General features: G+C 34.8%; 2 protein-coding genes across 4 annotated transcripts in view; one reads left to right on the top strand and one right to left on the bottom strand.

Annotated features, from left to right (window-relative positions):
- The window catches only part of LOC132114845 (phosphatidylinositol 4-phosphate 5-kinase type-1 beta-like), a 33375-nt gene extending 22882 nt beyond the window's left edge, over window positions 1-10493 (bottom strand). The window contains exons 1-4 of one of the 3 annotated variants that reach the window (XR_009425372.1): window positions 10226-10493; window positions 1174-1332; window positions 891-959; window positions 206-336 (exon numbers count right to left, since the gene is read on the bottom strand). Coding sequence is in view for 2 of the 3 variants with exons in the window: in XM_059523202.1 (XP_059379185.1) it covers window positions 206-336; window positions 891-959 (200 nt within the window). In the remaining variant the exon portion in view is untranslated. The remainder of the gene's footprint in view (window positions 1-205; window positions 337-890; window positions 960-1173; window positions 1333-10225) is intronic. The other 2 variants (XM_059523202.1, XM_059523203.1) reach the window with 2 other exon arrangements.
- A 1021-nt stretch (window positions 10494-11514) lies between these two features.
- Window positions 11515-15571, top strand: LOC132114844 (frataxin, mitochondrial-like). The gene is made up of 6 exons (XM_059523201.1): window positions 11515-11650; window positions 12084-12164; window positions 12265-12341; window positions 12902-13022; window positions 14838-14935; window positions 15185-15571. The coding sequence occupies exons 1-6, from the start codon at window positions 11546-11548 to the stop codon at window positions 15321-15323; spliced, it is 621 nt and encodes a 206-aa protein (XP_059379184.1). The 5' UTR covers window positions 11515-11545; the 3' UTR covers window positions 15324-15571.
- Window positions 15572-15784: the final 213 nt, after the last annotated feature.

Here is a 15784-nt window from a genome sequence, read left to right as displayed (position 1 = left end):
TTATGATATACAGTCTTGTGTGTGATTAAACACTGCGAGATGCCCTGATGTTAAGATTTTCCTTGTTTAAGAAGAAATGAACAGCAGATGACCCAAAATAAATGCAATGGGTGATAAATTGTGAAAGAATTTCCTCATTCCAGACCACTTTGACAACAAACATGCGTAGGCAGCTAATGTTTGCAACATTGTTCTCTATTCATACCTGGGTAAAAACACACTTTCCACCACATAGAAGTCCTGCATGAGCACATCTCGGTCAGGTTTTGAGGTCAGATTCCCCACGGTGTAACCAATGCCAAGCTGGATAGCTCCTTTTAGGGCAGATGAAGTAGTCTGTAACAATATCGGTAATAAAAAGCAATACAATTTAGTAAACTTGAGTAATTTTGAAACTCGCTTTTATGTGGGTTTATTCTGTTCATTAGATGTTAGATGCACAAAACTAAACTCGCCTCCTAAATCTCCTTTGGTTAAACAAATGACATTTGTGGGTCAAAACTCTTGAGCGAGGTTCACTGGAAATACTAGATCAGTCACGACATGAAAAGGTTACAAGTGTATAATGTCTACCAACACAGTAAAATTCTAGAATTTTGAAAAGTTCAATGAGAGGCGTCTGTTGATACCAACATTTAGGAGGGTGGACATTATCAACATAATAAGGTGACTGGAAAAAAGTAGCTCATTCTTCACTGAACAGAAGTGTTGGCGGACAATTTCCTGATGTTTTTTTGTGTACTTTTATAAAAAGGTTATTGGTTATTTTTATAAAAATGTATACACATGCACATAAAACACAATAGATAACTCAAAAACTGTTTTAAAAAAACAAAAAGGTCATATTTTATAATGATGCTATGGTAGATATAAAGAAAATATTAATTTACCTTTTTGTATGTTTTCTCCCTACTGTTATTGCTAGACCCGCTGACTCCATTCTCATTGGCTGATGACATCTATATGAAGCAATAAAAAGAAAAAAAGGTGGGTTCACAACCATAAGCTGAGCATATGTAAATAACACCCTCAGGCCAGATCAAGCTGTAAACCATCAGATTTGCAAAGGAGCCCGACACGGGCCACAGGATTTCTTGCCAGAGTAATTGAGTGGCTTGTAAATGCAGGAAATGTGTGGCTCTGCTAATAAAATATGAAGTAATTAGGGTTTACCTTGTTTTAACTGAGAACACAGGTGTTGGTCTGACGTTCAGCGCTGCTGCGTGGCTCAGTCATGTGGACTGGATGGAGAGCAGAAGTCAGCTCAGAATGGATGTTCTTCCAGTCAATCAGAGTATAGGAAAGAGTATGTCCTAGTTAGTGTGGCAGTGTCTGAAAAACCAAACAGATTAATAGCAAACAACAAGATGTAAGGCGCGAAAACCTGTCAAGAAAATGTCAAGGTCATATTCAGCTCAAAATCTTTTTTTGTACTGTTGAATACTTTTTTTAGTTCTTTTATTAATTTGTATTCATTGATTTTTTTATGTCAATTTGTATTTAGTTATTTTATTGAGTAATATCAATGCATACTTTTATTAATATTATTAAAGGAATAAATTACATTTAAATTTTTTTTTACAATATATTACAAACAGTTATTTTGTTATTGTGCTATTGTATTGTATTTTTGTTACTGTGTTATTGTATTGTAATGGTTATTGTAGTAACATTGTATATTATTACTGTTTTTGCTGTATTTTTGTTCAAATAAATGTTTCCTTGGCTAGTAAAAGTGACTTATTTCAAAATCTTACTGACTCCAGCCTTTTGAACAGTAGTGTATTTTCAAGCTTTTTATATTACAATATTTTCTTTAAAATATTAAGATAATAATTTTTAAAAAATTAAAATGTTTTTGAATTCAATTTTTTTTTTTAAATAAAATGTATTTTTTGTTGACGAAGCTCAAGTGACACAAGAGAGAGATCAAACTTTTTTCAGTTTTGTTTGTAAAGCTAGTGGTGCAAAAACTAAACTTCTCCTTTAATGAAAGATTGATTTCAACTGTTCTCATTGAGAAAATGCAGAATTATTTTAAGTTGATCTTGTGACCACCTAAGTGTATTTTGCATGCACAGCACTGAAAAAATGGTGCGTGGTAAAGTCAGCAGATAGTGTGCAGGGCCTCACAGTCTGTGTAAAAGAGGAATAATGGCCTATCAGACTGACTGCATAAACAAACTGCAAGATGGAGCCCTTATTCAGAGTCAAAAGCAGCCTGTGACACTAAAGCGTCTGTGGCATTCGCTCTGTGCCAGCACATTAATATCGGTGGGCCTGCAGAGAGGTATAACACAGAGAAAGTGTGGATGTTTTCTCCTGATAACCAGCTGCTGTCTGAGGAGCGTCTCACACCTGTCAGTTCACCTGCTATCCAGACCTATTACACAATTCACTGAGCAAAACTAGTTTTCTTCTTAAGTCATTTACCACAATTCTGTCATTAATTATAAGTCAGCACTGAAGAACAATCAAAACAAAGAAACAGTACACTTAGAACAGGGCACATCATACGTCACAAAATTCTAAATTTACTCAAGGATCAGTGTTTAAATACATAATGGAAGATTAAGATCAAATAATGCGATATAACATAAGAGGCTATGCAGTACAGTAATTTTAACATAGGGGTGTAAAAAGACAATTTTGATGCCTCTTGTGGATTTTTGACTTTATAAACTGTGGCAAATGCTAAGTCACCAATATTTGATAAAAAAAAGTTAAATAATTTAAATGTTTACAATTGCTAAGCAAGCATATTGGTGCACTAATTTTCATTTTTTTAATTACAATAGTATAGAGTCAATAGTAGTTGATGTATAATTGTATCTTTATAATTAATATAAATACGTAATACATTGTTACACATTGTGGGTTAACTGACATTCAAATGTTTTATTGCTTATCAAGGCTGCCTTGTTTTTGAGAAAAATAAGTTAAGAGTAAAAACATATATATAATGAAATATTATTACAATTTAAAATATTTTTTTTATCTAAATATGTCTTGTAATTTATTCCTGTGATAGCAAAACTGAATTTTTCAGCAGCCATAAATAACTGCTTTTATGATAAAGCCAAGCATTATATAAGTAGTGTCAATCTACAAGATGATTTAATAATATATGAGTCAATATTTAACGGTCTGAGAAATGGCTAAACAAACAGTTTTTAGTTTTAGATAGCAAAACAACTTTGGGCCCTGATCATCATATTCCCTTGTAACATAAAACCTAAAGTTTAACATAATGCATATGACATTCTTCTACGATCCGGTTAAGAACAATAGCCCCATTGTAAGAAGCACAAACAAATTATGTTGCACTGACAGTGGAAAAGACATGGATCGTGAAGCGCTCACAGAAGAGGCAAGTGCCCTTTGAAGCTATTAAAGATATGTGATCATGTGCCAGAACAGAGAAAAGAAAAACACTTATGTTTCTATCACCATAACACTTTAAAAACCTGTCCTCACTTTCTCTCTCTCTCTATCTCTTCTTCTTGCTCTCTCTTCACTTTGAGGTTGCTAGGAGCACATGTTCAGTGCTTGTAAACAGTGTCAGCATCCAATGAGGCAATAAGGGGCACACGTCCCCTGATTATTCCAATGGGTTTGACCAGTACAATTAATAAACCCAGTTAGTTTAGCATACTAATTGGGGACGATCTCAACATCAACCGTTGAAATGTCCAAGTATATTTTAGCTTATAGATTTTTAATTGAATGGCAAACATAACACTTAAAAAAACTAGAAATTTAGCATTAGCAGTGAATGGGTGCCATCAGAATGAGAGCCCAAACAGCTGATAAAAAACACCACAATAATCCACAAGTAATCGACACAACTCAACTCCATCATCTAACAGCTTGTGACATGAAAAGCTGCGTGTTTGTAAGAAACAAATCCATCATAATGCATTTTTAATGCTTCCTCCAGTGAAAAAGTTCATCCCCTGTTGTCCTCTCACATCAAAATCCACCGACATATATTTTTTTATATATGTTTATTTTGAATTTCCCTCCCAAATGTTGTACAATGGGCAGTTATGCCAATTCTGTTTAAATGTTATTTTGAAGCGAACACTTTTAACTTTTTAAAAGAACTATTTATGAGTGAGATGGACAAAATTCATGAACATTCCATGTTCGTTCATTTTAATTGGGAGCTTAAAGCTAGAGAACAGGATTAGAAGTGTATCAAACACGGCACGGGCCTCACAGATGCACTATGTGTTCTGACTGGAGGATCTTTCTTCAGTTCACTAATTGGATAGGGTGAAAGTCATTACATAACTGGCTTAATGTGCTGTGTGACGGTTTCCCGCTAAAAGCTGTAATTGGATGTGATGTTATTAAAGGCATTTTAGAAGAATTAGCTGAACTGTTGGACAACATGCAAAGCTTAACATGAATACAATGAAACTGTAAAAACGAATTACTGCCGTAGAGAGACAGACAGTGAGAAGGCACAGCCCAACCATTGGGCTAATCAAATCCTGGGTACCAAGTGTAGGAAATGAAGAGAAGTATCTTATTTTTATAAAAAGTCTAGTTTTTAACCCTTAAAATACATCAAACAAGATACAGGAAATCCAGATAAATCCAGTGGTGTTGTGTAGTTTATCTAAGTCCTCGGAGGAGCAGCAGGGAATTGATTCAGGCTACAGTTCTGTTTACTATTCCGAGCGAGTTCAACTCAACATGAGTGCAGCGATGCATGGAGCCAGGTGATCAAACACACCAACTGCTGAAAAACTCGACTTGTAGCAAGGGCAGAGTGATTCGCTGTGGAAGTCAAACAAGAGAGAAGAGAAGAAAAAAGAAAGACAGAGAGGGGCCATAAACATACTTTAAGCAAGTATTTATGCAAGGGTCGCAGTACTTGGGGGGGCAATCGAGTTACTTTCTCTGTGCCATCCAACTAAAAGTTGTACATTGCTCTAAGTAAGTTTGGGAAAACATAGCACTTCCGCCAATGTGCACAATAGTAAAATACTCTGAAAGGGTTTCCTGCAACGGCTTAGTTTTTTCTGAAATATATCCACTTTAGTAAAATCACAGAGCTACTGACTCATACAACAGTTGTTTCTAGTGAATCAAAAACACACAGCACAACTAGTAGTCAGATTCTCCAACGAAAGACTCTAATGAGCCGGTGCTTTTAAGTGAATGAAACACATACATCGCATCCTATGTAATCCCACTCCAGGACGAATGACTCTAATGAACTTGTCCTTTTTAGTGAATAAATCACATGCAATGTATTCGGTTTAGTCTGTTTCTAAAACAAATGACTCTTATGAGTTGGCTCTTTTTAGTGAATCAAACACATAAAGTGTATCATGTGTAGTCCGACCCAGGGCGAATGAATCCTATGAGCTTGTTCGTTTTAGTGATTCAGTCACACGCAGTGTATTCAGTGTAGTCGGATTCTAAAACAAATAACTCTTATCAACCGGTTCTATTTAGTCTTCAACTTTTAGTGAATCAAACACACTGTGCATCACTGATTCATGAATGAGTTAATCATATGAATTGGTTCTTTTAAGTGAATCAAGTATAGATTGCATTGTTGTTCCAGTGAGATCAACTACATCGCCTGCAGTTCCATTCATCTCTATCCCACAATTCCTCCTAACAGTTAACATGCATTGCTCTCTGACATTTAACACTAATGTGAGAAAGTTGGTTCAGTCCTACAGTACACATAAAGCAGCCAATCACAACAACAAGCTCATTGACAGGCCTACAAGTGCAGGGTGGGACTGCTCTCCTACTCTAGTCTGAGTAATCGCTTTGCACTTTTAACTGAGACATAGTGGTGATTGCAAATTAAATTAGGGATTGCTCTCACACACACACACACACACACACATACACACACAAGACCCTGGCAATGGTCTCACGTTTTTTTAAAAGTCAATCTTACTTTATCTTGAGCACCACATTTTTAGAACAATGTGTCATGCATGAGATGCTGACACAAAAAGACGCAAATGCAATGTTCAATACGTGTGTTTACATAGAAAAACTATGGAAATGTAGCATCACTAAATTAACGTCAAATTAGCAATTAGCATGACTAAACAGAATTGCAAAATTTAATGGGTAAAAGTTTTAAACAGAGAAATTTCACCTTTAAAGTTTTTCACTTATTATTTTCAAATATCATCCATATTTGTGTTCAATTATAAAATGCTGCCACTGAAAAGTCATGTCAGATTTATAGCCAAACAGCAAGCCAAACCTGTTTGCATATTTTATCTTGCTAGACAGCGGAATTCAAGATGAAAAACTACAATAACCATGATTCTACAAACTTTAAACATATTCTTTCTATAAAAACATGCCATTAGGAAGTTGTGGCATAGTGGTTGGAGTGTTTAACTCCTAACCCTAAGGTTGTGGCCTTGTGGGTTTGAGTTTTGGGCTGGTAGTACCATGACTGAGGTGCCCTTGAGCAAGGCACCAAACCCCCGAACTGGTAGCATAATTGGCTGCCCACTGCTCTGTCTGTGTGTGTGTGTGTGTGTGTGTGCGCACACTTTGGATGGGTTGAAGGCAGAGAACAAATACTGAGTATGGGTCACCATAGTTGGCTGTATGTCACATCACTTTAAATATAATCAACAACTTTAATTAAGGAAATTATGAAAATTGTTTTCTATTTCACTATTGTTTTTAATTTGATTGTCTTTTGCAATGCTTCATGGAATTGTAGTTCTTTCTCTCAATAAAGCTGTTAAGTGCAAAAACCTTCTTGTCCGATTGAAACCAACGAAGCTGAAAAGTGCTCAGGCACTAATGAATTCTATTCTGACTGCAAGTTTTAAATATACTGTATGGCTTTTAATGGAAAGAGACAGTTATCTGATTTAGGCAGTACTTTTCTCTGAACTTGCCAGTAGTGGATCAAGAACTATTTGGCACACCTATTTTATTATTTACAGTAAGTGAAGTATCTACATATAGTGTTAACAGCGGTATTAAAACATAAAACAATTTCCAAACAAGCTATTCTTGTCACATTCTAAATAAAAAAAGACATTTTCAGGATCAGCATCGTTCAAGAATGCATTTCATTATGCTTTTACAAATGTCACAAGACACAAGTGATCATGACCGCCTGCTAAATAGCCTACAGGCTAAAACAACCTCAGGGAGCATGGTTATGTAATGTGTCAAATGAAAACTGCACATTTTTCTATGGGTCAATGGGAGAAATGTCCTTTGCCTTTTACTGATGCAAGCTAGTATTAGAGTCACAATTAATTGAATCATCTGAGTTTATATTCAGAAACACTGTGACACTGATTGACTTGTGACTAAAGAGGTTCTTGTCTCGTCAACCTTTGGCTCATGCCATCGGCACAGGCTCGTTATGTTATTTTTTAAGTAAGACTTTTACACAGGCGTGGATGGAAAGATGACAGTGATGCAGTGGATGTGTTTTTGCAGACATTTCTCATTTGCATCTGCTGATTTCCCATTCAAAAGCACTGGCTTGATAACCTTCAGCAGTGAGCGCTGAATGAAAGACCAGAGAACATGAAATCCTATGCTAAACATGGTCTTTCAGCTCTCTCAATATTAAATAATATAACCTTCACTGGTGAATAAAATAACACGGCTTGCTTTGCTGCAGAATGATCCACTAATGCCAACTTAGCACAAAAGCTGCATCTGAAGTGGCATATTTACAATAATAAAGTGTAAATACATTTACATAAAAATTAAAAGTGCAGAAATTAAGAAATTATGTTAAATAAATGCTAAATATAATTGTAAAAATAATTCAAAATAAATTACAATGAAAATATTTTTGATAATTTTAAATATGAAATTATGTGCATTAAAAAAAAATAAATAAATAAAAATAAATTATCTAAATAAAATTTTAAAAAGAAAAAAGTAACGACAATAGAAAATTTTAAAGCTGCACTATGCTGCATTTCTTTAACTCAGAGCCAATGCAGCATCAGAGCTGCCACTTATACTAGGGGAGCTGAAGTAGGTCAAAGCTTCATGTTTTAGTATGACTTTTATTCTGCTATGCATAATTGTGCAGAATCTTGTATAGGCACTGAGCCTGACCATACCAGTCTTAACTAGGCTCTGTAAAGGAGCCTTAAATAACACAAGAAACAAGAATCAGTGTGTTCTATTTAATATTTTCTGTCCCAAAAGTAGTTCTATTAGTGAAAAGATCACCATCAAATCCCCCAGTATAGGTAATAATGATTATGGTGGCATAATCCAGCCAGAGAGATGGTATATTACACATCAATATGAAAAGAGAATGTCACATCCCATCCCATTCCCAGCTCTTCTGTACTGATCTAAGATCAGCTTAGTTAACTGTCGTCTTTTTTCTTATGCTCCAAGAGGTGGTAAATCTGGTAAGGGTCAGCCACTGTATATTGGCTGTCTGCAGTCTGAATACTAGGGAAGAATGTAGCATGCCACTGTGGGAGCAATAAAAAAAATGTGCATGGGAGTGAGACCGCTGGTCACGACTGCTGTTCATCATTCAGCTGCAACTTTGAAAGGCTCCAGAAAGATTAAAAATGGAATGAAATGATGTTGCTTATTGATCTGATACTGACAGAGGACTGGGGCACAGATGAAACTTGTCTGTAAAAAGAACATGAAGCACTTTTTGCATTAATTCACACAACACAACCTCATCAGATTACATGTGAGTGGCATGCAGTAATCAACTTTTTAATTTTAAATTCAATTTTCTGTAAAGAAATCCTTAGTCAGACATATTATAGATATATCTGCTAAAATACAATGAAATATATATATAAAAAAAAACTTGACCTATCTATGCATGCAGAAAATATTAACATTATACATACAATATACTGCAAAAATAGTAGAAAGTTATTTTAATATTTAATTCTGAAAATACCTCATATTTTTGTTATGTGTGAATAAGCAAAACTTGCTGCCAGTATATTTTACTAAATGCACAAAAGATTCAGAATTAGACAAACTTCTGTTACAGAATCATGAAGTTCAGTACTGTTGCAGAAGGTTTTTGGGAACAGTCACACGGAAAAGGATCTGCGCAGCGCAAGAGACACTGAGCTTCGATTAAAGAGACTGCAACCACAAAAACTGGAGGAATAATTCTTCTTCCTCATATTGTTCTTTGCTGTCATGCGGTTTCATGGCTCCAGGTGCAAAACTTGTCCAAAAAACGTTCCAGTCAGGGTTGCGTATGAGACTTTTCTCATATCCTCATTAGATCTACTAAATTGCAAACAACATCTAAGAACATGTAAAATGTTTTTTTATGACTTTTCTCAACAAACGTTTCCTACAGTAATAAGAACAGTCTATATTTAATCTGGATGGTTTGAAATAACATAAATAGGCAGTTTTCATATATTTATATATATATATATATATTTTTTTTAACTACCAAAGAAAATATTGACAATATGACAGAAATGTATTTATTGTGCTCTATTCCACTAACATCATTCAAGTTTAATCAATAAAGGGTAAACCAGGGCTAACTGTCACACTTTTTAGTGAGCATTTCTCAGTTTGTACAGTATATCCACATACTGACTACAAAAAACAGCTATTTAACATTTCCACTGTTATTGTTCAGAGACACATGATACAATTCCCTGAACTCAGATTAACCTTTTGTGCCATTATAGTTACTGAGATGAAGGACCCTTCTGCCAATTTACCACGTGACAACTAGACCCTTTCTCCCCTACTTTAATGTGTTTGTAGAGGATTTATAAATCGGACACGTTTAAAGAGAATAAATGTAAAAACGGCTTAGATTGCACACAAGATTTTCATAAGTTGTTAACACATCTACAAGACCTCAAAATATTTCTGAGAAAACACTTCCCTGCAATATTACGTAATTTTGCTACTCTTGTAGCCTTTTAAAATGTAAAAACAGTCTATGTTATGATTTTGCAATGAACAAATACAACGATAAAATTTGATTTACATTATTATTATTATTTAATTGGCTACTTTGTTTTTGTTTTGTTTTTTTGTCCTACGTGCGTATTTATGGAACTATGCATAAAAATTCCATAATTAAGCACATGAATATGTCAAATATGACGTCTGGACAATATGAAAGCGGAACACACCGCTGGACTGGTACAGGTGTATATCCTTCTGACAGGTTCAGACAAGTTACATCGCAATAAACATCTTAAAAAAAAAAAAATCTTACCTGCATGTATGTCTTTTTGCGCGGGGGGTCTGCCTTACCTTCAGAGATAGAGAGACTGACTTGAGTACACACTGATATTCCGGGACTTGTAGTGTTTCGCTCACTAGAGGTAAGTGTACTCAGTGTTCCTTTACTTTGTGGAATCGGTAATGAAGGCGACTGAAGACATACGGCAGCGAGCGAAACTCCGCCCTCCTCCTGCACTTCAGAGAAATATTCAATATTATTGTTCATTCCAATAATGCCGACACGCTGTCTTTGATGCCACCTACTGGTTTGAGGTGCCATCTATCTATCTATCTAGACGAAAATCTGAATAAAACTTTTATTTTGTTGGGACCTGTATTTTGAAATCTCATGAGGTCATCAGACTGATTAGCCTGGGGAAAAATCATCAGAGTCAAGGTGTTGTTATAGCCTCAGACAGTTTATCAGCATTATTAAGCATTCAATCTGGGAGAGCGTCATGTAGACAAGACCTCATTTATCAAATACTTCACTTGCTTCTCACACTTCATAATAAGGGAGTGGTTGTCTCCTTCCTTTGGGTTCCTGCCCATGTAGGGGTGGAAGGAAATGAAGTTGTGGATATGCTAGCAAGAAATTCTATAAAGCATGAAACAGTAGATGTACAAGTACCAATAAGTAGAGCAGAGGTCAAAACCATCATAAAGCAACATTCACTTAATATATGGCAAGAATATTGGAACACAGTGGATACAGGATGTCATCTATACAGCATACAAAATCAAGTAGTCACAAGCATGAGGAAGGGCAGAAGCCCTAGGGAGGAGATGTTAGTCTCACGTCTTAGAATGGGTCACACTGGTTTAAATGCAACATTGCACAGAATAGGAAAACATCCCACTGGTATATGCACTGAGTGTAATGTGCAAGAGACATTGAAGCATATACTGTTAGACTGCAAAAAATATGAAGAAGATAGGGCAGAATTAAAAGCACAGATGGATGAACAAAGCATGACACTTGAGCATTTATTAGGGAAATAATCTGGGAGTATACACAATTTATTAATTTTGTTTTTAATAAACACTGGGTTAAGTGAAATAATTTAATAGGAAGCAATTTTCTTTTGTAAAGGTTTTTTTTTTTAAATTATTATTAGTTTTTATTTCTATTTATTTACTTATTAAATTTTTCTTCACCTCTCCTTTGAGATTCTAACACCCACACTCCAGTCTAGTAGGTGGCGGTAATGCACCTTTGAGATTAGTTGCCAACCGCCATTAAACCCGAAAGAAGAAGAAGAAGAAGAAGAAGAAGACTGATTAGCCGGAGACTTGCATCCTTTTAGAAGCTATGTCAAGGTTAACTAAATGTTATTGTCATCTGCTTAGCTTGAGCTCCACATGGAAATGTCACCAACAAGCCTCCAGACTGTCAACAATGAGAAGTGGACTTGAAGTGAGTGAGCTGTAAACAAACGATTGTTGCTGGTTAGCATGACTGAATTGTCAATCTGCGCCTTGGCAGGTTATGATGAGATATGCATGTCTCTTATCATAGAATCTTTTTTTGTCTCTTACTTTTGTATTTTAAAAGAGACAAATCTATTATATAAGAACTGGATATGATTATATGAGATCTGGACAGACATGACACAGACAACTTTACTGGCTCGATATATTTTATTTAGGTGCAAATAAAAACAAAAAACTCTACCTGTTAAACAAACCCTAGGATGTTTCAGGATGTTTGCAATATAATTACTTGATTTTAATATTTTATGCTGAATTGTAGTCCAATTTTGATAACCTTAATTAGTGTAACTGCTTGTGTTTTAGTTGTCAGAGTATTGTTTTGAAAGTCTGTTTTATTTGTGATTCATTTGTTTTAGTTGATATGTGGTGGCAGATTTAGGAGTATTTCTTCACCAAAGACAGTTACAAGGACCGGTGTATGTGGAGGACATTCACAGGTAACACAGACCTTTTGTGCCTTTTTATATTTCTAAATCAAGTCTCAAAATGTGTAAAAGTTTAAATGAACCTCTTTTTTACTTTTTTACTCTTTTCAAGTGGTTTGATTGGATTCTGAAGAAAAGAGAACTCCATTTAAGCGCACCGCTTGGAGAAAAAAATGCACTTCAGTTCAGGTAAATAGTGTTTACTAAATTATCAGGTTAAAGTTTAGTCTTGTACTAATCACTGACAGAGCACAAACACAATATTTGCAATATTCCTTTTAAATTTATAATGCAATATGATATACAAGTTGTGATTTACCATTATCGTTACAGAGAATAATATTAACAATATTGCTTGTATTTTTATTATGCAATAAGATTTACTGTTTATGATTTATCATTGCATTGGTCAGGGTTCGTTCATTGTAAGATTGTTGTTCAAATAATTGTAATTGTCTAGGTTGTATTTTGTTAGGGTGTTAAAAAAGTTATTTGTTTATATACCAAAAGTCTCAGCAATGTCAACCTCATAATCTTTTTATTGCTCACATTCAAATAATATTCAATACAAAGTTTGTAGCACAGAAAGCATGCCATATAAACCAAACAAATATTTTTAATACAGACAACTATTAATAAACCACTTCTTTTTCTCATTTATTATTTACACATAAGCATAATTTTCACTTGTATTTTTGCAGTTACTGAAAACTATTATTTTCTTAACATACAGTGATTGTTTTGAATAGAGAACTAACAGAGACAGAATATGAGAGACTAGCAGAAGAGACACTGGATGCATTGGCTGACTATTTTGAAGACCTCACAGATGAGAGCTTCACTGGAATGGACTATGACATTGTCTTCTCTGTAAGTACACATGCCCATGTTCTCACATCCTTACAGGATATGTCCCTGTGGTGCTTTTACATCTTCAACCGTTTGAAAAGTTTCTGTGCCTAGATGTCCAGTAGGGGTCATTGTTGGTCTACATTAGGCTGTTTGCAACCCATTTCTTTGGATGAACCAGGTTCTTCAGTAAGCTATTTGGAGGTGTAAATTGATTTCAGATGTATGATATTATAGTTATTATGCTTTGATCAATTGATATAGACCAGTGTCGTTACTAAAGTAGAGTTAAAATGAGCAAGTTTATAAAATTGCAATTTCTCTTTTAATTAAAAATATTTTTGGCATGATTTGGAGTTGTCATTTCTCATCTTTACGTAAAGTTGTACGCTTCACCTGTCATGTAACCCATTTGTCTGAGCTTTATATCCCCAGCCTTTTTGTGGAACACTGCAATTAAGTTGTTGCTCTGTATTGTGAAAAATGAGTCCTAAAACTTTTATGATGGTGTCTATTCTCTTCTTCTTTTATATGAAAATAAGTTTTTTTGAGTGTTATTATTGAGTGCTCCTGCATGACTTCTGTTAAGAGTTTACTGCAAAAAAAAGCTATTTGTGAAGCAGCCTTTGTTGCAGTAGCATACAGAGAAAATGCACATCTCCTGCAGGATTTATGAAGGCTGTAAACCGCTTTTAGCATGTTATTGTAAGATTGGACTAATGCCACTTTCAATCTTTTCTCTCTCACACACACACACAAACACAGATTTTTGTTTATTCATTTAACAAATATCTTTCTCAAACCCAGTGGACGATTAAGTCCATGTACTCATTTCAGTTAAATGTAATTGTCTGGTGGGTGGCCAGCAGGCCCTGGTGACAGATTGATTGGTCATTCACACTCATCGCTCTCCTCTGGCTGGATAAATGTCAGGTGGTGATTTTCCTGTCAGCTACTTACTCTTAGCAGCCAGTTTTTACACCTCTCTATAGCCTCAAGTGCAACCAGCAAACACAGACAGCTGCAGGCATCCTGTTAATTTTTTGCCATAAATGTAATTCATTCCAAAGCAATAGTCTCATCAGTGCTCTTCCAGGTCTTCCTTTTAATCAGGATATTTGTGATATTTGCCTTAAACATTTTTAACTTTATGAAAGGCAATACTTTTATATAACCTTATTAATGTATGTGTAATCATTTGTCAAATTCAATCATTCTTAAATTTTATCAGTACATTCAGTTAGAACAGTAAGACACTATGGTTGTTACCATTCAAATGAAATCAGTATCAACATACTCCATGTTTCCACTGCAGAGGAAACACAGAAGCTGCATCAAAAGTGCCATTTAGATGTACTTACTCAGACTGTTTAATGACGATCAGAGGTTCCATAAATGCATTTCCACAGTAAAATTGAAAATGCATAAATAATGTTTTAAGATGATTGGTTTACTTTTTTAACATACATATATGAAATGTTGGAAAAATGCTATTATTCCTTCAAATTTTGAGCAATGAAGACAATATTTGAGAAAAAAAATCAAGTATTTGTAGATTGTTCTCTAATTTTGATCTCACTGTTTGTGTTTGTGTATATGTACTATAAATATCATCTATAAAAATATTTAAAGAAAACATTTATTTCCATTCATTTATTTTAAAATATTGTAATTTTAACAGTAATAATTATGAATTATAAATATATTAGGTTATAAATATAAGTATTATTTAAAAATTATCTTTCATCCATTCAAAGTTGTGCTTCCTGTTAGTGGCGACATTTTAGTGTTAAAGCCACTAACTGAAGCATTATATGATTACATGTATGTTAACAGAATGGAGTGCTGACAATGAAAGTGGGCTCTGACCTCGGTACATATGTTATCAACAAACAGACACCCAACCGACAGATTTGGCTGTCCTCGCCGATAAGGTTAGACACTCATTTGTGAATGTTCATATGTTATCCTTTACAGTTTAATCAAATGTATTTAAAAGAGTTAGAACTGAATCATCAAATTTCTTGCTAACATACTTTATTTACTCAAAGTAACAATATTATTATTTGGCTTTAGAAATGGTATTTCTTGCATTATATATTTACAGTGTAACATAATTAGAGCAATTACTGTATATTCAGTTTTCAGCTGTATCAGACATTTCTGAATGTTTCTTTTCTCAGCGGTCCAAAGCGCTATGATTGGACAGGAGAGCGATGGGTGTACGCTCACGATGGCATGGCATTGCATAATCTGCTCTCCAAAGAGTTGTCTGTCATCTTCAAATCAAATATAGACCTGTCACATCTCATCCATTCATGATGAGACCAATGTGAAGAATAGACACTGTTATAGATCCTCTCCACACCAGTTCTCTTGTGACTCTCGTGATCTTTTGGGTTAAACAATAAGGGTAAGAAGTCAAAACTCTAGCTAATGTCCAAAAAGAACACCCTTTTGCCTCTTTTTGCATGAAGACCTACAAATCAACCCCCTACAAAATCCCAAAAGCAGGACCAGATGTGCAGATTTGATTATGAAGTTAAAGTATTATATTAAACAAGTACAAGTCCCAATTATAAGGTTTAAGCTGTAATTATAAGCTTTAAATGCACTCAGAACAGCAGAAAGTGCTCTCATAATCAAATCCCTGTAAAACTGTACCTGGTTAGGTTAAAAACAGATTAAAGAGATCACATTTAATGGCTCTTAAACCAGTTGAAGAAGACAAATGGACACAGATAGTTTTTTGGAGGCTGTATTTATCTGCACGTCTGGCCCTG

This window comes from Carassius carassius, chromosome 34, assembly GCF_963082965.1.
Source record: "Carassius carassius chromosome 34, fCarCar2.1, whole genome shotgun sequence".
In the NCBI taxonomy this organism is placed as follows: Eukaryota; Metazoa; Chordata; class Actinopteri; order Cypriniformes; family Cyprinidae; genus Carassius; species Carassius carassius.
The sequence above is the reverse complement of the archived record's forward strand: the minus strand, read 5'-3'. Positions and strand labels throughout refer to the sequence as shown.